The sequence below is a fragment of the Accipiter gentilis genome, chromosome 2 (genome assembly GCF_929443795.1).
Source record: "Accipiter gentilis chromosome 2, bAccGen1.1, whole genome shotgun sequence".
Classification (NCBI taxonomy): Eukaryota; Metazoa; Chordata; class Aves; order Accipitriformes; family Accipitridae; genus Astur; species Astur gentilis.
Window position 1 is genome coordinate 7,810,693 of NC_064881.1, and position 21,239 is coordinate 7,831,931.

The window sequence follows — 21,239 nt, forward strand, 5'->3', positions numbered from 1 at the left end:
CAGATGTCCTTTGCAAATCTGCTTGTGAAAGGCTGGATGTAAGTACTATATTTTGGTGGTGATTTTAAGAGGGCTTTTAATGTTTAACTTGTATACCACATGAACTTTCATTTTCTTTCTCTCCTTTTTTATTTATGTGCTGTACAGATAGGATGGTAGTAATGTTTTACAGAATACTTCAACAGTGATCATTTCTAGTAATTTACAACGTGCAGGTTTTTTAACTCAAGCATTTAGCACTAAGTGATTAAACACATTTGAAATGTAAACTTAGAGTCTCATTAAAGAAAAATATACTTGATATAAGCTATCATATGTGCTATATGTGTTTATCTCTTACTTTCTCTGGTAAAAATGACACCTTATCATTTGGTAGAATCATTGGCTCTTTCTTGTAGATCTGTAGGAAGCCCAGCTAGGAGGTTATATATCTCTAAATATGGATGAGATGCAAAATGCTGTGTCGGTAAAAGTTGTCAATGTAGTTTGTGTTAGTTACTGTTTCTGTATCTACAGTCAGGTCTGGAACCATTTTTCTTTGGAATAAGTTATAAAATTCCTCATTTTCTAAAGTGCTAGTTACAAATTTGACTCATCTACTTTGTGTTTATTCCCTTCACCAGAAGAGCCCAAACTAGAGATTTATTTGGTCATGGTGACTAGGAAAGTGCTAAATTAGCTTCGTGTACTAAAAGCTCAATATAGCAAACTGTTTGGTGTGTGTTTCACTTTGAGTAATCCCATTGACTTCCCAGCTAAGTAGAATTAATCTTGGGATACAAGATTCTTGTCTTATCCTACGGTAGTCTTGTATCCTAAAATTAATATCCTTGAGGCTGAGTGTAGAGAAGTTATATATTCGTCCTCAGCAGAGACTGCACAGAGTGTCTTTGGTTTATATTTAACTCCTTCTGGTGTTTAGCTTTACTAGTAACTAAGCATCAGTCGGCAATTTCTCCCTCTGCTGGGTTGCTCCTAGTGTTGTCTTGCAAAGACTTCTCAATCCAAAATTTCAGCTTTAAATTCAAAGGAGAATTTAACACAAAGTTGTTGTGATTAGCTGGGAATAATATGTCCTGCTAAACAGGATGACTGAGCGAAATCTCAGCCATCTCTCTACCCTGCAAATCAAATGTTAAGATTATTTACTGGATGCTTTTATACCCTCCTTCCCTGCCTCATATCTTTCCTTTGACAAATGAAAAGATAGAGAGGCATAGGGAAGAGTATTCATCTATTCTCTGGGCAGTATAATTCATTGGTACTTTGCATTAAACTTTGACTTAGGTTTTGATGCCCACATGGTTTTAACTTTTTTTTCCATTTTACAACCTCTATTTCAGGTGTCCATATGTGTGTAGCTTTACTGGCAGCTTAAGTCATCCCTTACAGACTGATTTCCAAACTTGAATGTGGGCCCTGCGTGGGGATTGGTTCCTTGCGTTGTGAAGCTGGAGGAGATGGGGGAGGGACTGGCAGTGAAACAGTGAATGTTACGGAAAGAAACCCTGAAAAGCAAATGTGTGTCAAAGGGAAATGGTGTCTTTAAGGTTTGTGCTTGATCCTCACATGTTGAGGTGCTTAGCCTATAGCTCAAAAGTGGGCTATGCCTCAAAGTAAATAGTTCTGGTAGCAACATTTGACGGCTCCCAGCTGGGTTCCCTGCTCTTGTGGCTCCGAGTGTCCAGGGAGTGCTGGGAAGAGCTGTGCTGTCTTGCATTCGTGCTCTGGGAGCATGGGGTGGCCTGTGCTTCTCGGAAGTGCCAGATCAGTTGCATAAATGTGTGCTTAAGGCCCGCAGTGGCCTTGCTGTAACACGAAAGAAGGTAAGTGGTGCACCTGATAAAGACTGGGTACCGCTGCCCTCGTTCCAGCAGCGTGTGTGTCACCTGAGTGTACCAACACTGACTACCTGTCATTGATGGAGGATACACTGCTGCTCACTTTCTCTCATTCATGGGAGTTCAATCTAAAGCATTGAAAATCAACTGTGAGGCTTTGCAAAGAATCTACCTTTGTCACAGTGGCTGTATAAATCATTAAAATGGTATTTCCTTACGGATGCTGGCAACAAGACTGTGGTCCCTGGTAGGAGTGGAAATTGTCTTGAAGGGTCAGGAGGAGGCTGGAGGAGAACATGAGGCATCATTTGGGCTCTTACTCATTTGTTTAGGGAGGATGACACTGAGGATGGATATTCTCTTTGCTCTTCATCAGGCAAATCAGGCTGTGAGGCACAATACAAAGTCTGAGTTGTGATTATATTGGTATGCTGTTAGCACAGAAGTTGGCTGTCTTTTCGGTTAATTTTTAGTGGGCTATTTGTTACTGTCTTAGTGGTATTACTATTAAATAAGGATCACCTGGTTTGACACTGAGCTTGGCAGGACTGTGCACTGAGGGTCATTTTGGGAATTTTGGGGAATTTTGGAGAAACATTAATATTTTGGAATTTTCTGTCCATAAGTCTGGCTGTTCTTGCTTAATACTAGTATGAATTTTCTGTCTTAAAAATATGTGAAGTATAGGCTGTTCTTCATGACTTTCTGCTTGCTTCTTTGGTTCAGTGCAAATCTGACCAGCTTCCTCTCTTTGTTTGATTTCAAGTGTTCTAATTTGCTTTTTATTGCACAGTGCTTATGTGTCTTTTAAGAAGTATACTATAAAAGGGGTTAATCGATGAAATAGCTTTTGTGTGGCTTGGTGTATTTTATGTTGTGTAGTGTGTCATTTAGAGGAATAGAGTGATATCGATTTCTTTTTTTCTCCAGAGGTTTGTGTTTTTTTTTTATTTAGCTATGTGAACATTTTGTAAAGATTTTACAGATTAATTGAAGTTACAGACTTAAACCTTATAAGGCATCAGTCATTCATGCTCATAAACCTACAGGGATAATTCATATGAAATATGTTCCTTGTTGATACAGTATTACTTTAATAAATCCCCCCCAAGATCATAACACAAATCACAGTTATATAAAGACAGTCCACAGTAAGATTGCAGAAGAATAGACAGGAGGATAGAAAAGATCTGTATTAAGCCCAGCCCATTCTGATTAATTCCAGAATTTTAATGCTTGCAAATGTATTGATTGGCAAGTATTCATATTTGTATGTTTTAAGATCTTCTGAATCAGATATCATTTTCCATATAAAACAGTCTGACAGGTATTTGCTATTTCTAATCTTTAAATATTTTGTATTACATTATCAACCCTGCATTCGATCCATTTATGAAACACAAAGCACTCCCATTTGTAGAGATTTATTCTTGTATCGTTTTTCCCCAGATTTGCCAGAACACCATCATGTTCGTGTTCTGAAGGTTAATGCCCAAAGTCAAGCAGACAGAAGCCAAGTGCTGCAAGGTTTCCAAGATTAGGACTGATTCCCTTCACAAAAATAAATGATTCCTGCCATGTTCAGTGATTTTGTGCAGCACTACTCACGGCTGAGTGAGTGCATCAATACTGTAGTCCTTACATGCTGTACATACTGATGACACTCTGTGTTAACTTGATTGACTGAGCAGTATACTGGAGAGGATGCACCTGCGAGAGATGTGCAGACATATATATATTTTTATTCTGGTTTTGAAACATTTATTTTACATTTTTTTTTACTTGGAATTCTTAGTTTCACATTCCATGGGTTATCATGTTGTTCTGTTAAGGTAGAGCAAACAGTTATGTGCTTCTTTGTTGTCAAAACTGTATTGGAAAATGATCTAAGGTGCATCTTCTTTCTCTTTATAACCAAAAGCCTGATTTTATATTTTAAAGGAAAATGACATAAAGGGGGCGAGCATGAAGTCTGGCAAGTCAGTAGCTATGTAAATTATGCTTATTTTAAGAGATTCAGTTTAATGGTAGAGAAATGTCTCATGTAATTCACTTATGAGCATTATTTTTTGTTACATATTTATGTTTTGTTATCGTTTTTGTAGGCTTTAAGACAACAGCAGAAAAGAAGAAATGGAGTCTCAATGATGGTAAACAAGACTGTTCCTCGTGTTGTTTTGACACCATTAAAGGTGTCTGATGAGCAGTCGGATTCACCTTCAGGTAAATAGCTAAAGGACCGTTTGCAAGATCAGCTCTAGTCAGAGCCTTCCTCTGAATCAGCTGTGTAGCATACAGAATTTGGAACTGCTGCAATAATATTTCCGCTTGGTGGCTTTGTTTAACGTCTTTATTTCCTTATCAAATCTGGTGTCTCAAGGACGGAGATTTTTCTTTAATAAAGAACTGAATGCACACAGTAAAATGACGATTGGTAATAGCAGCAGCTTTAAAGGAATGCAAAGTAACATTTTGTTTGGCTCTGGAACTCTAATGGAGGACCACATGCTGGTATTCAATGCCATAAAAAGGGGAGAGGGAAAAAAAAGGCAAGCTTCTCTGTGAATGTGAATTTGTGTCTCAATTCTGCATTGCAATACTCAGATCCTTTTGTTAGCTTTTCTTCTTCTGGTACCATGCTTATCACTGCAGCATAACCTTGACCCTTAGTTCTGGTGGTTAAGTTACTTCATTTTAAGAGATTTCTATGGCTGTGTTTAACACAAATTGACAGTTGTATTTCCAGGCATCTCTCTTCTATAAATGTTTCTTCACAAAGAAATGATCTTTTTTTGCCTTTAGATGGCTTTACTGCCCCATAACTTGAGGTTAATATATTTTTAAAGATATCTCTTGGGCATTATAGGAAAACGCTATTTTTATTAGATCAGTGAACATTTTTATTGAATGCAGTGTTCAGTAAACTTTAGTTTTCAGCACTTAATTGATTTATTGAGCTTTTACTTCCATTTCCTCTGATGATGAGGAATCGTATTGTGACCAGAAAGGTGTATTTCCTTGCAGCAAGTAGAGTCTTTTTTTTTTAAAATCCTATTTTTGTTTTGTTTACAGTGTAGAGGGTGCTGGGGGGATTGTTGGTACAAATGCATCAGTATCATGTTTGGGGGTTTTATTTTTTCCTAAGGATCTGAATCTAAAAATGGTGAAGCAGATGGTTCTGATAAAGAGATGAAACATGGGCAAAAGTCTCCAACTGGAAAACAAACAAGCCAGCACTTAAAGAGGTTAAAAAAATCTGGTTTAGGTGAGTAGGAGTGAAATAAATATCTTACTTGTTATTGTAATACTGATATTTTTCTAAACTCTGTGATCTCTTTAAAAGTTTTGTTTTTCTGGTTTATCTGTCCCTTTTTCAAACTCAGCAGCTGACGTTTTCTCAAGAAAGCATCTTTCTTTCTGGCTAACTGGAAAATCCATGGGCTTTTTTTTTTTTCCCCCAGAATGCTTTTCTGTAGTTGCTTTTTAAAGTTTGACAGACCTAAGCAACTGCAGGCAGAAAGGTCATTTAGCAACCAGCTTCTGATTGCTGCATTATGATTTTTTGGAGGATGGGGGCGGGGTGTAGCAAATATTCTTTCTTCCTGGTAAATTTGCTTGCAGTCTAATACGCATTTATTCCCAAAGATAATAGCATATTTGCTTACATACCTGCCCTATTAGAAGTTAACCTTCTTTTCTTCTTTTGCATTATTCCATGTCATATAGAGATTTGGCATATCATTTTTGGTTGATTTTCTTTCTTTGCTTGATTTGTTTCTTCAGTTGGATCCTTAATTATTTTGAAGCTACACCACTTGCAGTGGTAGATACAGTTTCTGGTTTTATTTTCTGTGTTTTTTAGAAAGATTCATGGATAATGATCTGTAATTAATGAAGAATTTTCTCTGAAGAGATGCTAAGAGTAAATTCTCAGTAGCTCCATGTGATAGGCAGATTTTCCTGCTCTGCATGAAATATAATTGGAAATGTTCCCTAAGGATCAGAAAATGTAGTGTTCACTAAGACTCTTGTCTCGGCTAAAGTAAGGTAGAATAATTACATAACTTACTTTATTTTTACAAAGGACTTTTTGCATTCAGCAGACTGCTGAATCATTTAAAGAAGTATTTTGCAATGTGGCCATACTGGAAAAGTTAGCAAACAAGCATTTTGTAGTGGCTGGAACGTCCTAAAATTATTTAATGTCTGTCTTTGTGGTGATAAGATTGTTTTTCTTTAATAATGATCTGTCATAGTTCTATTTTTTGTATAGTGATTCTGTAAAATATCTTGAAGGTACTTTACTTCCTAAATATCATAGGTTGGCTGTTAAATATACTATTGCCAGTTCCTGGTGAACTGTTTCCTGCAAGTCTTATTGTATCACAGCCTCCCATGAAATTTTACTTCGTTTTGATATATGATCTTTCTGCAGATTATTCATCAATCTCAGCTGGATAGCTAGTTCTCTCTGTTGATCAAATGGCATTATTCAAAACCAAAAATACTCCTTCAGTATTACAACTTTTGCTATGCAAAGATATGTCCAATTTTAAATTATTTCCTGTAACTTTTCTCTACATTTAAGACTGAGATACATAATTTGATGTATGCATTCCTCCCCATCCCCAGATATTTCATCAACTGTTGGCCAATGATATCAAATGTAGAGTGAATTCATTAGAATTTTTGAGGATTTCAGAAAAAATCCTCTGGCCTTTTGGGACACCAAATGGGGGGTACTTTGTGTAAGGTTTAAGGGTTTCTGTTCTTGTACCTGCTGAAACATTTCTCTTGAGACATAATATTTCTTGAGATACTAATAGAACAGTTGTTGAGCATCTTTGAGAATAGGTCCAGTGTCCTATATAGTGCACAATTCACTTCCAGACATCGTTTGATTGTCTGAAACTGCTGATCTGCCCAACATTCACTGCATGTTGTGTTTGGTAGACTTTCTGAACTCCCATTAAGTATGACTTTTTCCCCTTTTAGTTAACTGATTCTGCCAACTGTGTGATTTCTATCCTTTTCTTATTTTGATTTTATACTTTGATGTAGAGCCATGGTGCTCCCATCCTTTTCATAGTCAATTCTCTGTGTTGGAGACTAATCTCTTCTTTTCCAAGGCTGTAAGTTTGAGTTTCTCTCTCATCTTCCAGGTTCTATTTCTGATCTGGGCCATGATCCCCCAAGACTCTCGTAGCAGCTATATAAGGATTAAAAATGTCTTTCTCTGTGGAAAACAATATAAAAAATGTTGGCATATGTTTTGTCATAAACTCCTCTCAGAGTTACAATTAGCAATGCAGTAGTGGCATACTCTTGTCGTATTCCACAGGACTACAACTTTCCATGCTACTCCCAAATACTTTGCTAAATCTGATTACAAACTTGAGACCTGCAGTAAAGGTCCTAAATCAGCCATAGGAAGGGTGCAGGAGAGAGAATTTGTTGTTCTTCTGAGCAGATTTTGTTTTTTTTAAAGTATGGCTATGCTGGGCATCCACAGTGAGCTACTGGCCTATCATCCTAGGAATAATATACATATTTCTTCCACAAGTTGATAAAACCTCCATGGTAGCCTGCAAATGGTAGTAGGTCAGATAAGTCAGAAAATGTGTGACCCAGGCATACAGAATTAGGTTTGACTTTCTGATACTGCCTTGGGCTTTTCACGCTATTAGAATGTCTGCCACTGAAGGATGTTACTGACTTTGCAGTCATATATCTTGTTTTAGTTTGGATCATCTCTATGTGTATGTCTTTCCATAGGATATGAAGTGTTAGCTGGGAAAAATGTTATTCCAATTTGGAGTCACTTAGAAGATGGAGATGTGTGTTCTGTATTGATTAAAGAAAAGAGTATACAGACAGGCATTAAAATAAGATACATCATACTACTTGTGTTATGCTTGGCGACTGTGTTCTTTTTGCATTTGTATTTAGTGGGTGGAACAGATGGTGAGGACAGTTTATTGTGATGCATTCATGAAAATGATCACTTCTTCCATACAATTGTCCTTTATAACAGGGCATTCATTTGTTTGTAATGGAGTCTTTGCTGTACTGAAATACAGTATGTTGGAAATATGTGTTGGAAAATGTTATCTTGTGCGAAATGCAAAGTAACCCTTGTCTCATTCGGTTAGTATTGTCTGCTGGAAAGTAAAAGGAAATTACAAGAATGTTTGTGGGAGGCTGTGGCTGAAGGGGAGCTTTTAGAATTTACAAATCTGCTGCATTTTCTTTCATTTGTACATTTTGTGGGTAATTTTATAGCCTTTCACAGGAGGCCACTATAAGCCTTCCAAGAAATCTAAAACATAATTGCATTATTTTTTTTAATGTTACTGTTAAGTAGTTTGTAGTATTTGAGAAGTTCCCAATAATCAGTATGGCCCAAATTCCCCCATTTGTAAAATAGATGTATTCTTCTTAACATGTCAGTTGTAATCCTTGCTGAGAGGTCCTATGTGTATGCCAAATGCCATCACTGCTCATAGCAGTGGAATATTCTTTTCAATTGCTTTTTTAGAGGTTCTGCTGGAGTTTGTGTATGATTTAGTTAAGACCCCTTTTGTAGCATCTTTGAAATATTTGAAAGTACAACAGAACAAAACCTGGAGGAGTTTACTCGGAGGGGTTAGAAGCTTTTGAGTTTTGCCAGCCACTTAGACTCCCCACTTCTTCCATTTCCATATTGAGTATCATAATATGTTAAGACTGAGAGGAAAAAAGGATTGTAGCAGTATGTATATATCCTGAAGGAGATAGCAGTAATTGCTCTTTAAGGACCTTTAAAAAGTATCTTTTAAATATTGACCTAGAAATAATAACAAAATGAGACCAGATGGGACCTCTAGTGGTCATCTAATTTGTTCGTCAGTCACAGGGCAAAATCAGTTACACACCTGTCATTCCTGTCAGGTATTTGTCTAGTATTCTTAAAGATTTCCACTGATGGAGACTGTAATGCCTCCCTATGGATCTAATCCAGTGTCTCCATGTCCTTGGTGGTTGAAAGCTCTCTTTTCCCACTATCTTAACGTAAATATTTCTTACTGTGCAAGAGTTGAATCTCATTACCTTTCCTATCCATTGTGGACAGTAAGAAGACATTGTTCTTTACCCCTGTTCATCAGCCATTTATGTATTTTCCCTTCACTCTGCTAAGTTGCTATCTTACTCATTCCTGGATTTGTATTTTATCTCACAGACCCTGTTTTCTAAACTTCTGATAATTCCTGCTGCTGCCTTCTGTGTGTTGATCATTTTAGATCATACGTTCTTACGAAAATTCTAAAAAGTGCATGTTTTCAGACACTAATTTAACACATTAAATATTCTTTTCTCTGTGATCACTGTCTACCCACACAGGTAGTTTTTTAGCAGGTGCTATAGGACAAGTTATGTAGGACATAGTGCCCTGCAGGTGCGGAGCACGGCAAAAGAGAAGCTCTCTGTAATGGTTGATTCACATCAGCCTCATCAAGCAGCCTTTTGCTTGGAAATAGATGCTTTTAATTATGTTGATGACATGACAGGAAAATTTTCTGCTGCTGCTGAGTTGAGTTGGTCTCTTGAGCTGGGAGTCAAGAATATGTCAACTGTAATGTTGACTGGAACACGGATACTGTAAGAGCTTGAGAGGCCAATACAGGGAATATAAAAGAAGCTGTTAAGACACCTAGAAAAGGCTGTGTTACCCTTCTCAGAGTACCATTTCTCTGGAGCTTACTGTATTATACAATAAAAGCAAAAAAACTTAAAAGGAATAATTGTTCTTGCTCTCTTCCTTTTTTTATGTTTAAAGTTATTTCTGTTTATTTACTCCAGGACATTTGAAATGGACCAAAGCTGAGGATATTGACATAGAAACACCAGGATCTATTCTAGTGAACACTAACCTGAGGGCTTTAATAAATAAACACACCTTTGCTTCTTTACCTCAGCATTTCCAACAATACCTCCTGCTTTTGCTTCCAGAAGTAGACAGGCAGGTAAGTAGCATCATGCAATATTTCTTTCTTTAATGAGACTTTTTTACACTGTGTTTGCATAGGCTTATTTGATTGACTAGGAGTTGTTCAAGGAAAGAATAAGAAGGAAATTTCCATACTTTTCTTAGGTAAAACTGTTAGATGTAGAATGAGTGTAACGTTTATATCTAAGCATCAACCAGCTCCTGCTTCCTTCCTTTCTGAAAACTGTGCAGCTGCCTTATTTGTCTAAATGGAAATGGGCCAGCAGATCTTCTGAACTTGCCAAATCTCTTAATTAGGTTTTCTACCTATGATGTTGAAGATAAACTTCTCATCTTCAAGACTTTATTTACATTGAGTCTCTTTTCATCTGTGATCTTCCTAGGCACTCTGCCAGCAATGTCCAGGTCAATATTAATTCTGTTAGTTTCTTCTCCTCCTCACCTTTTAAGGCATGCCTACATATGCATCTGCTCAGCTGCAGTGCACTGAATCCATTCATTCACACCTTTTGTAAGGAAGTCCTTGTTCAGAGCTCATGGCTGTAGGCTCATGTGTGTTTTTAATCTCTTCTGTTGAGGCAAATTATTTGGGAAGTAACAGGGTGGAAATAAAAGTTCAATTTCTTGTTGCGTCCTACAATGTTTGGTCCTTCCTGCACTTGTTGGTCAGGTTGCAGGCTTCTTAGAGCAAGAAAAAAAACCTTTCTATCATGTCTAGCAGTTAAAATAGCAGAGAGAGGCCAAAACAATTTCATTTACACGCTTGTCTCACTTCTGGATTTAAACAGTCTTACCAATTTCAATGGGGAATACTCATGTACTTAATTCAGACGCATTAACTTAACCAAAAAAGGGCATTATATTTTTTTGCAGATGGACAGTATCCCTATTTTTATGTATTAACTAGAGAATGCAGGTCACTTAAATGACTGATTAAAACCTGCATCTTAAATCAGGATGTTAAATTCCATGGTTTCATTTCTTAAACTGTTAGTAGTTAGTGTCTACCAGAGTAACACAGGGGAAAGCAGTGCAATATGGGACAAAAAGAGAAAGAAAAATTGTATTCATGCACATTTACTCAGCCTCTTATCAAATTAGATACTGTATGTTGTGGACTAAAAATATGCACTTTGATAATGGAATATTTGAAAAAGAACATTCAAACCAGAGCCACAGGAGAAACAATGTAAATGTATTTATTCTCAAGCTCCAACAAGGCAATCGAAGTCAGTATTGACAAATTTTAAGAGAACCGTTTTCCCTGCTGTAAAACAGATTTTAACTTGGTGGCCAGCAAGTATTTTCCTAATAGTTTTGATTTTTTTTTTTTCTCTTTCTAGTTAACTTACCAGAAGAGATTAAAAAAAAAGTCTGCTATGTAAAATCATGTTTTATCTCCAACCATCAAAGATCTCAGTGTTCCTGAATGACATTTCAAATACAGGGGCCTTATTTAGAAGTTTTTTACTTTAAAATTTATTTTAAGAAATTGAGACTTTAGAGCTAACAAGCCATTTACCTTCTTATCAGTGTTCTTACAGCAGTTTTTGGCAAGAAAATCAAGAGAATATTTGTTGAGTTTAATCATACCTCACTAGTTAAAAACAATCCATTTCTTTTTAATTTTTATTTCAGAAAGTATTCACATAATGCATACATTGCAGGTGTTATTTCAAAGGCCTAGCACTACATAATTGGACACTATTACTTTGCAGGCAAGCTAGTCACAGAAAAGCAGTTGTCATGAGATGTTTACAAGTATCCTTCTGTCTGTCATCTTCTCACAGCATTCTGTGGGTTTGTATACCACGTTTTAACATGCGTTTGGAAGGCAGGAGTCTCGTTGAATGGAGATGTTTGGCCTCTAAGTGTGATAGTTTGTGGATTGTTTTCTGGTGGGGAGTGAAATAGCACCAAATCCTCATTTTGTGGAGGTCTTACTAGCGGAAGAATCACAACCCTTTTCTTGATATCCTAGAATATGTCCTTTGCTATACCTAAAGAGTAGCATCCCAGATAGGGACTGATGAAAGCAATTGAACTGGTACTCTTTTCCTTCCTGTGGCACGTAGAAAACACTAGTGTAGTGCTCAAGGATCAAGTGAGAGGGAGAGAGAATTCCAGCCAGGGAGCTCTGGTGGGAGTCTCTGGTGTTGGTCACTCCAACTGGACAAGGCAAGAGTATTCAGTCTTCCTCATTTATTTCTACTGTCTAAATCAAATGGGGCATGAGGCAAGCAAAAATGGTGTAAAACGATTCTTTGAGTTAGCTGTCCATCTCTGAGGGTTCAGTTTTGTTGGTTTATATTGTCCTTTTCTTGTTTTGCCTGAGAATTCCTACGCCTGCTCTTCTGGCTCTGAAGTGTTTCCTCCCTGTGCGCCGCTCTGCAGTTGGCTGCTGCTGTCTTCCCCAGAGAAAGCTGCATTTCTGTGTTGTCATGTGGATATAGTATGTGAAGTACTGTAATGAATGGCACTATAAAAATGTAATAGAGTTATGCTATTTGTGTATATATAGTGATCTGTGAAATAAATTACTAATGAAGTGCAGCCTCATTTAGGCTTTATTACTGTTCCACATAGAAAAACCCTATGATGAACGATCCTTTGTCATTTCTGTCATAAACACCATTTTTCTGGGCGGTATAACTCCTCCTCCTTAAATCGTACTGAGCTGAAACTTGTCATGCATATGTCAGTTTGAATAAGCATTTTTAGAAACCATTAGTTAAGGGAGTTGAGATTTTCTTTTTTGTGTGTGCAAGTGTTTATTATTAATAAATGACTTATCTCTCAACCCTAGTTAGTCTAATATGTTCAAAAAAAGTTCAGGACCAAGTCAGGAGCTTCATGGGGTGTGTTTTCTGGTTTTCCTTTTGTTTTCAAGTTTTGCAGTTGCTATCAGGTGCCATGGGAGCCCCTTATGGAACAAGAGCCATGGGAGCCCGTGGAAAAAAGGGCCTTAGGAAAGATGTCCTGCAATGGAAGACATTGAGAACAACTCTGCTGATGTTGACGCTGTCATTTTTCCTACTCCTGCTAGATTTTTGGCGAAGTGGAAGTGTAGGATCATTGCATTTTTTTTTCCTTAGGAAAACATAAATTGTATCATCAGTTATTCACACTTGGAATTGATTTCAGGTTGTATATTATTTTAAATTTTATTTCAGTAGCAGTGAGGCCTGTGTGCAATTTTCTGTATTCAAAATACCTATAAAAGAAATTGGAGCAAGTTGGCAGTTATCGTAGTTATGTTTTATCAAGGATTTTATTTGCTTTCATTTGGGTTCAGAGTGAAATAGTATGTAGACATTCAGAGTAGCAGCCATGACCCAGACTTGTCTATTTAGCAGACTGCTCCAAAATGTTGCATCACTGGATACTGGGAACTTCGTGTCTGAAATTTGAACATCCGCATTTTCAGCTCTTTCTTAATCTATATGGACTCAAAGGCTCAAAAACCTTAAAGCTCAGCTGATACAGAAGCCTGTTGGGTGATTCCCCCAGGAGACCTAGATGACTGAGCTGGCAATAAAGAAAACATGTAGGTATAGAAACTATATGGAAAGCAAAGTCTCTGCACAAAAGATTTCAGTTGTCACAAATACCAGCAAAGTATTTTTCTTTTCAGCTCTAATTAGAACATTCTACAGCTGAAGAACAATGGAATTTTCATCAAAGAAATACCTGCTTCTAATATTAATACATCAAGCTGATAATTACATGTAACAGAAGCCTTCCTGACCACCTCTCAGCAAATATTCATCTTCAAAGCATGAAGTTTCTCTCTTTGTTATCTAGATTACTATACTGCATCAGTGCCTCTTTTAAATATTAATTAAACAATGTATCTTGTGCAAGGATGAGTAACAGGTCTGTATAACAGGTTGCTGAAAAGGAACGACAGCTGTCAATATCTTGTCCACACCAGCTTTCCTTGTTGCTGCTACTGGGCAGTCAAATTGCTGCTGTTAACCGTGGGGTATGGGCAAAAGGAAGGGAAATACACCCACGTCATAAGCTTCCAAGAAGAGAAGTGCTGCCTCATCTGCACAGTAGCAGAAAGCTTAAGTGATTTTACTCATCCATAGAGGTAAACAAAATGTTCTTTCCTGAATGCTCTGAAAGCACCCAGACTCTGCAAATGCTTAACAACTTTCTGATCTTTGAGAATTTAGCTCCCTGTCCTGGTAATATTAAAATTAAATCTGGTAATATTTGGTTCTTCTGAGCCTCTTGTGGTTTGCACCTGCCCTGGCCTTTCAGATAGAATGGGAATTTCCTACTGCAAAAACACCCAAAAATTAGCTCAAAGCCTCCTCAGACCTGTGTGGTAGGTGGCAGTGCCGTTTTATCTGACAAAACCTACTGATGAAGAGCATTTAAAACAGTAGCGGATTTTCCTAGTAAAAATTATATCTTGTCTTATCTTTACTTGTTTTATGAAAGAAATTTTTAAAAACTTCTATTTTATTTTCTGAATCAATCTACAGTTTATAGATAGTCAAGGTAGTTACTTAAATTCAAAATTCTAAAGTTAAATATTCTTAAGAAAATACTGAAGCCATGTAGTATTGCAGAAGTGCCTGTGAATATTTCAGGTTTATAGTAAGCCAATCTACTGAAACGAAAAAAACTGACATACAAATCAAAAGATTCTAAAATGGGTCAAAACCCACCTTAATCTCTTTCTTTTAATTTCTAAATCAGTGAATCCCAAAATAGTAACTGTCTCTTGGATCAGTGCCAGTATTGTTGTTATGTAATAACATTACAGCATCCTGTAATTTTAAGGTCAGCGCAGGTTCTGTGTTTCTGTCTTGGCCTACTCAGTTTAGGTTGATATGGGCACTTCTGAGTTGATTATATCACTTTGCAAAGATTCCCTCTCACCTTGCATTGAAAAAAGACACAGGTTGATGTCAATTAGTGATTTTCTCAGTTCTTAGTTTGAAATAATTTGGGGGAGGTTATCTACAGAATTCCATTTCAAAACCTCTTTGCTTTCATGTAGTATGAATCAGCTTAATACCTGTTCCTACCATTTGAGCAATGATAACAAAAGGTAACTGTTGTTTTTGATGTGCACAAATTACTCCTACTCCTAAGCACATCAGTTTGAGTTCTGCAGTGGAGAGCAGGTGATGAATAATACACAAAATTCTGACACTTGTAAAAGACAAGGAGAGAGGTCTGGTATCTGCCATTCTGACACTTAGAATTTATTTTATTCTTTGTAATCAAAAGAATAAAATAAATACTATATAGAATATATCTTACTCTATATTAGTTTTGTATTAAAAGAGAGTAAATGAAGCTTTGTTTTCACAGTTCCTTCCTTGTAGCAGTTTAACCATCTTCCTGTTTTCTTTCTTAACTTCATCAGTACTTAAGGATTATATTTGCCATGGGACGTTTCCAGCATTTTCTTTATAAGACATCAAACAGCAGAAATTAGTCCTGTGTGTATTATTTGCTCCCATGTTTGTTTTACATTTCTGTCTATGGAATTACTGTGTAGTAGTAGCTAAATGGTTACTTTATCTTACTTAGCTGCCTTTTCTGCTAATACTGCAAGCTTTTAGCTGTCCTCTTCAATTCTCTATCATCAGTAGCTTTCAAAAATTTATTATTATGTTCCTGTAAATGTTTGAGGTTTACACTGAAACAGTTTTAGGGTGGCGACAAAAGCACTTAGTTCAGAGAACATTTGCAATAGAAGGTTAAATGTAACATATGTCTGCTTCACCTAACCATATTTAAAAAGCTGTTAAATTGGCACCCCTGTGTGTGTAGTAATTGAAGGTCATTTTATGTCACATTTCTTCCTTTAACTGACATTTTTTCTTTGGTTTTATTGGTTAATGTGGATAGCATGGTGTTGTTGTAATGTGCTTTATTTGTGCAGCTTATATAGGGTAGTTTTAATATAGGTATTGTATAGACTAGATGCATGAAGAAATTCCAAAACATTTAAGCTGCCTTTTCAATAAGACTCTGGGGCTTTGATTCCTGAGCTCAGCTAGCCAGGGGTGTTCAGAGAGGTTACTACCCCCGGCTGGCCCCTCTGTCCTTGTGCTGCAAGTTAATACCTTTTTTACCAAATGCAGCTGTATGGATGGTGTATCTGCACGTTTCACAGTCATGTATTAACAACAAACATCAGTTTCACTTTACATGAGTTGAAGGGTTAAGGATTTTACTTCAAAATCCCTGTTGGCTTTAGCTACAGGAACACTCTTTTAGCTTCCCTAGCGCAGTCCAGTAAGGGTCACTGCAATTGCATTGCAATCTGGCTGCTCCGATTGATGTGGTAATGGAATTCTTGTTTGCTTGTTTGCAATAATCGTTAGAGGTCCTCCTCAATATCAGTACTTCTACATATGTGAATAGGAAGCTTTACATTTTTGATTAAGTGTCATGCTTTTATATTTCTGCAGGCTTGGTCATTGTATTTCAGAAGTGTGAATCAGTGTTTTCCACCATGCCGCATCCATGTTGTGGAAGTTCTTGTTTCATTTCTAAAGCCCTAGCTACAAGCTCTCGTCATGCTTAAAGCATGTCTCACCTTTACGAACAAGTTTTGCAGAGGTGTTAGCAGAACTATTGCAATTGCTTTTGTCTGTAGCAAGGCTCAACTAAGAACATCTAGTAGGGCACAGCAATGGTGCTGTGCCTGCTGAAAGCTGAAAATACAAGAGCCACAGCTGTCTCTGCAGCATCCTTTTCCGTAAGTCCTTCTGGTATGTGAGAGCCCCTGCACTCAGCGTTGTTCTTCTGGTGCAAACTAGTGAAGCTTTTGTTCCCCTCTCCTTCTCTCCAAACAAAGTTTATAAAGTACAGTGCACAGCTGTTAGTGCTTAAAAAAAAGAGGACCTTGTATGTAGTACCAGTTCCATTTACATTTGACAGAATTACTAATACTTTAAAAAGGATAGATAAAACACCTCCCTTCCAGTGGGAAAGTACTTGCACAAGTGCCTTTTTTAAAAGACACTGTGCTAGGAGCTGTGTTATGAGAATATAACTAATATGTGGACATAAATGGTAACATACATGGACACAAGGGACTAGCATGCTTCAAATTATGTGGCTATTAATGATGCATTGCACTACTGCGGTGTGTAGTGTTTCAACTGTTCCTTCCTTGCAGAGTGCTATTAATTAAGTGATATGAGTTGGTCTGCAGTGCCTCCAGTGTTGCCACTGTAGGGCTGCACTAGAATTAGATGGAGAACAGAATATTCCTTACAGTTCTGAATCTGAAGACAGCCAAGGACTTGAAATAGGATGTTGGATGCAGGTGCAGTGAAAATAAAAGCAAGCAGAAGTGATCCATCCATGCTTCTTCTGCAATCTCTCTTCCTCTCTTCATCCTTTCTTCCTCTCTCCTTCTTTCTCTCTCTTTCCCTCTCCCCCCTTCTTTCCTCTCTCTCTCCACCCCCCCCCCCCCCTTTTCAGTACATTTGTTTGCTTAAATAAAAAAGGGAAAAAGAGGTCAAGGGTCTTTTTCCTAATTATTTCAGAACATTGTGATTCTTTTGTCTTCGAATTATTTAAACTCAAATTTCCTTTAGCTTGTTCTCTCTTGTGCTAAGGACATACAGCCTTTTTTTTTTTTTTTTTTTTTTTTTTTTTGCATAGGAAGGCAATGTTTTCTAATGCCTAGAGAAAAGGCATTGGCTGCAGGGTTTTCATTTATGACACTCATAAAAAATGACTGACTAATTTTAGGTGTTTACATGTAACATCCCCTCACCTGCTGCTTCCCGGGGTCAAAGGCATATGTCTCTTATTTTTATCAAAAGCTAGATGAGTGTACCCTGGCTGTTTACATGTCTTTTTCTGCACCTTCCCCAATATATGAGCGTTGTTGGATAATTTAATAATGTTTTACTTTGTCAAAGTCTCCAAGCATCTTTTTTTAAACAAGTTTCATACATGCTTGCCTTGATCACAATCTATGTTTTTCTATTTTACCTTTTTTTAACAGGCTTATGTGCCCCTTTTAGTACCTTTATAAATACTTGCTGTTTGTTGCATATTCTGACATGCTTGGGATTGGTATTTGTATGAACCATGTAATAGAAAAATAAATTTTAATTGTAATTTCTATAATTTGAATGCAGTTAGAAGGTACTGCTTGCTGGATATTCTGGTTTTCCTTATATTTTACTTGGGTTTTCCTTCATTTTAAAACATGCTTTACCTTTTCTTTTTGCCAGATTTATTATTCTCCTTAAATTCTTCATTTAATTTCTTGCATCTGAGCTCAACCAGATTGGATTCTATTGTCTTTTTTTGACACTACAGTGTGTTGGAATGAATATAGCTATCCCACTTGTCTTCTTGATTTAGACAAGGTCTAAATTAACAAGTCACATTTCATTTTGAAAACATATGTTTGCAAGTCTTCAGTCTCACTCGGCATATTTCCCATTCTACTGAAGATGGAAAAGGTCTTTGTTTCTTTCTTTAAAAGACTCTTCTTCCTTTTCTTCTCTTGTCTGAAGCAATTATTCCTATAGTAGTGGATATTTTCTTTTTCATCCTTTGATGCTTTACTTCTAAGTTTAGTCTGGATATTTTTTAAAGGACTAAAGTAATATTCAGAATTACTTTCACCATCTGTCTTCAGAATCTGTCTTTTCATTTTGTATTCAAGGACAAACTGTTTATGTTATGTCAATGATCAGTTGGGAATGACAAGTTTTTCTTACAAGGATTGATAACTTCATAATCAGGACTAAATAAAATTTAGCCATATTCTGGGTCAGGTTATGCTCTACTGCAAGAAGGCGAGACCCATAGAAGAGAGATTATACAGATTGAACATTAGCACTCAAGTTGTATTACATCAGAATTGCTGTGAGAGACATAGTGTAAGCTGGTATCTTTCCGTGTCACCTACCTAAAACATGAAGTTGGGGTGGCTGAGTTTGTTGTTCTGGGAGCAGCTCTTAAGTCAGATCTGTGTATTGCTGTCTAGTGTATTCCTTTGTGTTGGATGTATCTGTCTTATCATTCGTGTACTTCTCAGCTTTGCTGTAACTGTTTTGTAGTCACAACAGCAAAAAGGTCCTGATAGTTGCATCTTGTCAGAAGCAATTTTCTTGTACTCCTGTTTACCTACTTTAAACTTAGAACCTTTTCCATTGTTGGCTTTAAATACATGGAAACTGTTTTAAGAAAGGATAGATTTTCTTCAAAGTCATAGCACTGTGTGTAAATGTGTGCACGTATTTTTGTGTTTGAGATGAGCCTCTAAGTGTTCCTTATCTTCAGGCAAAGAAATGGTTGCTATCCTTTTGTCTCTGTGGTTTTTTGCAAGCCCTGTCTATTTTTTTAAATGTTCTGTAGCTTCCAACTGCATTACTTCTTCCACATTCCTACCATCTGTGTCCTCAAGACCTGAAATCATCAATGTTTTGTATTAAACTTGGTAATTACCAACTCCTTTACTATTCATTTCCCTCCCTTTTTTTTGCTCCTCTCCAATATTATACTGTGCCTTTTTCTGCACTTGTTTCCCTTTTTTTAAATGTATATCAAAACCATTGATGAAAATTTGCTTGAGAAAAGACAGGTAGAGAAGACAGGGGAAGTGGTTGCCCTCAAGGGGAGCAGTGTATGTGTATGGAGCTCTTCTGTAGGGTGGATTGCAGTCTGGTTCAGGTCTTAGGGGTCAGGGTCAGAGGAGAGGCGAGTGGCATGGACGTCGTTGTGATGGGAGTTTGCTAGACCATCCGATGTAACTCAGCAGTGGAAAGGCCACACCTAGAGTACTTTGTCCAGTTCTGGGCTCCCCAGTAGAGAGAAATGAAGCTACTGGAGATTACAGGGAAGGGCCACTGAGAGGATTAAGGGACTGGAGCATCTCTCATATGAGGAAAGGCCTTTGAGAGCTGGGACTTAGGCTAGAGAAGAGAAGGATGAGAGGGAATCTTACCAATATGTATAAATACCTGAAAGAAGGATGTGACAGGACCAGAGGCAATGGGCACAAACCAAAAGACAGGAGGTTCCATATGAACATAAGGTAAAACTTTTTTTAGTGAGGGCACAGGTTACTTAGAGAGGTTGTGGATTCTCCATCCTTGGAGATACTCAAAAGCCATCTGGACATGGTCTTCAGCAACTGGCTGTAGGTGACACTGCTTAAGCAGGGGGCTTGGATAAGATGACCACCTCCAGAGGTCCCTTCTAACCTCAACTTATTCTTCAGTAGGGTGAGGAAGTGGGTAAACTCTTCTTTAAATAACTTGAGGAAGTCTGTATCACAGTCCAGGTTCTAATGGAGACTTTAATCTCCCTGTTGCCGCTAGAAGGGCAACACAATGGAATACAAAAAGAAAGATTTCTGGAGAGTGCAGGGTGCTTCTTGACTCTGGTAATGGAGTAGGCAACTGGGGGTGATGCACAGGTATATCTGTTCAATAGCATAGAATATCTGGTTGGGGGTATAATAAATGACCATGCTAGCCGTAGCTATAGTGACTGTGGAGTTCAAGATCCTGAGGGGAGCAAAGAATAAGTAGTAGTAGACAGAACAAAGAAAATTTGGGACCATTGCTGAATGGGGTGTGTGATTTAATGACTATGAACACATACACAGCTGACATAATGCCTTCTTTGCCTCCATATTCACCAACAAGTTCTCCCAGGCCTCTGAGCTTTGTAAAAGCATTCAAAGAAGATAACTGCCAGCAGTAGATAAGGACCAAGTCAAGATTACTTGCAAGAACTTGGCTCATAGAAATTCATGGGACACAACAGACTGCATGCAAGGGTGCTGAGAGCTGGGTAATATCTTTGCAAGGCCACAGTCTACCATCTTTGAAAGGTCCTGGAGGTCAGGAAAGGTCCCCAATGACTGGAGAAAGGAAATGTTGCACCCATCTTCAAAAAAGGGCAAAAGAACCCTTAGGTCTTGTTAGGCAGCAAATTAAATAAGAGCCAGCATTGCACCCTGGCAGTAAAGAAGGCCGGCAGTCTCCTGGGCTGAATGAGCAGGACCATAGCCAGCAGGTCAGGAGAAGTGATCATTTTGATAACCTTTCTTTCAAGAAAGACATTGACATATTGGAGCAGGTCCAGTGGAGGGCTACCTAGACAGTTAAGGGGCCGTAGCACAGGAGAGCTGGATTTGTTCACACAGGAGAAGAGGAGACTGCAAGGGGATCTCATGTCAGTTCGCAGATAGCTAATGGGAGGTTGTAGAGAAGACGGAGCTCTTCTTGGAAGCACACAATAATAGCATTAGAGGTGATGGAAACAAGCTGAAACATGGGAAATTTTGATCTGATTATCAGGAAAAATATTTTCACAGCAAAAGGAGTTAAGCACTGGAAGAGGTTTTCCACAGAGGCTGTGGAAGCTCTCTTCTTGAAGATACTCTGAATTCAAGG

At 37.7% G+C, this 21,239-nt stretch overlaps 1 protein-coding gene across 1 annotated transcript in view; it reads left to right on the plus strand.

Moving 5' to 3' along the window:
* Positions 1-21,239, plus strand: part of ASXL3 (ASXL transcriptional regulator 3) — a 131,531-nt gene that overhangs the window by 80,438 nt on the left and 29,854 nt on the right. The window contains 3 exon segments of the mRNA XM_049825910.1: positions 3,947-4,064; positions 4,987-5,106; positions 9,681-9,844. Coding sequence (XP_049681867.1) covers positions 3,947-4,064; positions 4,987-5,106; positions 9,681-9,844 — 402 coding nt within the window.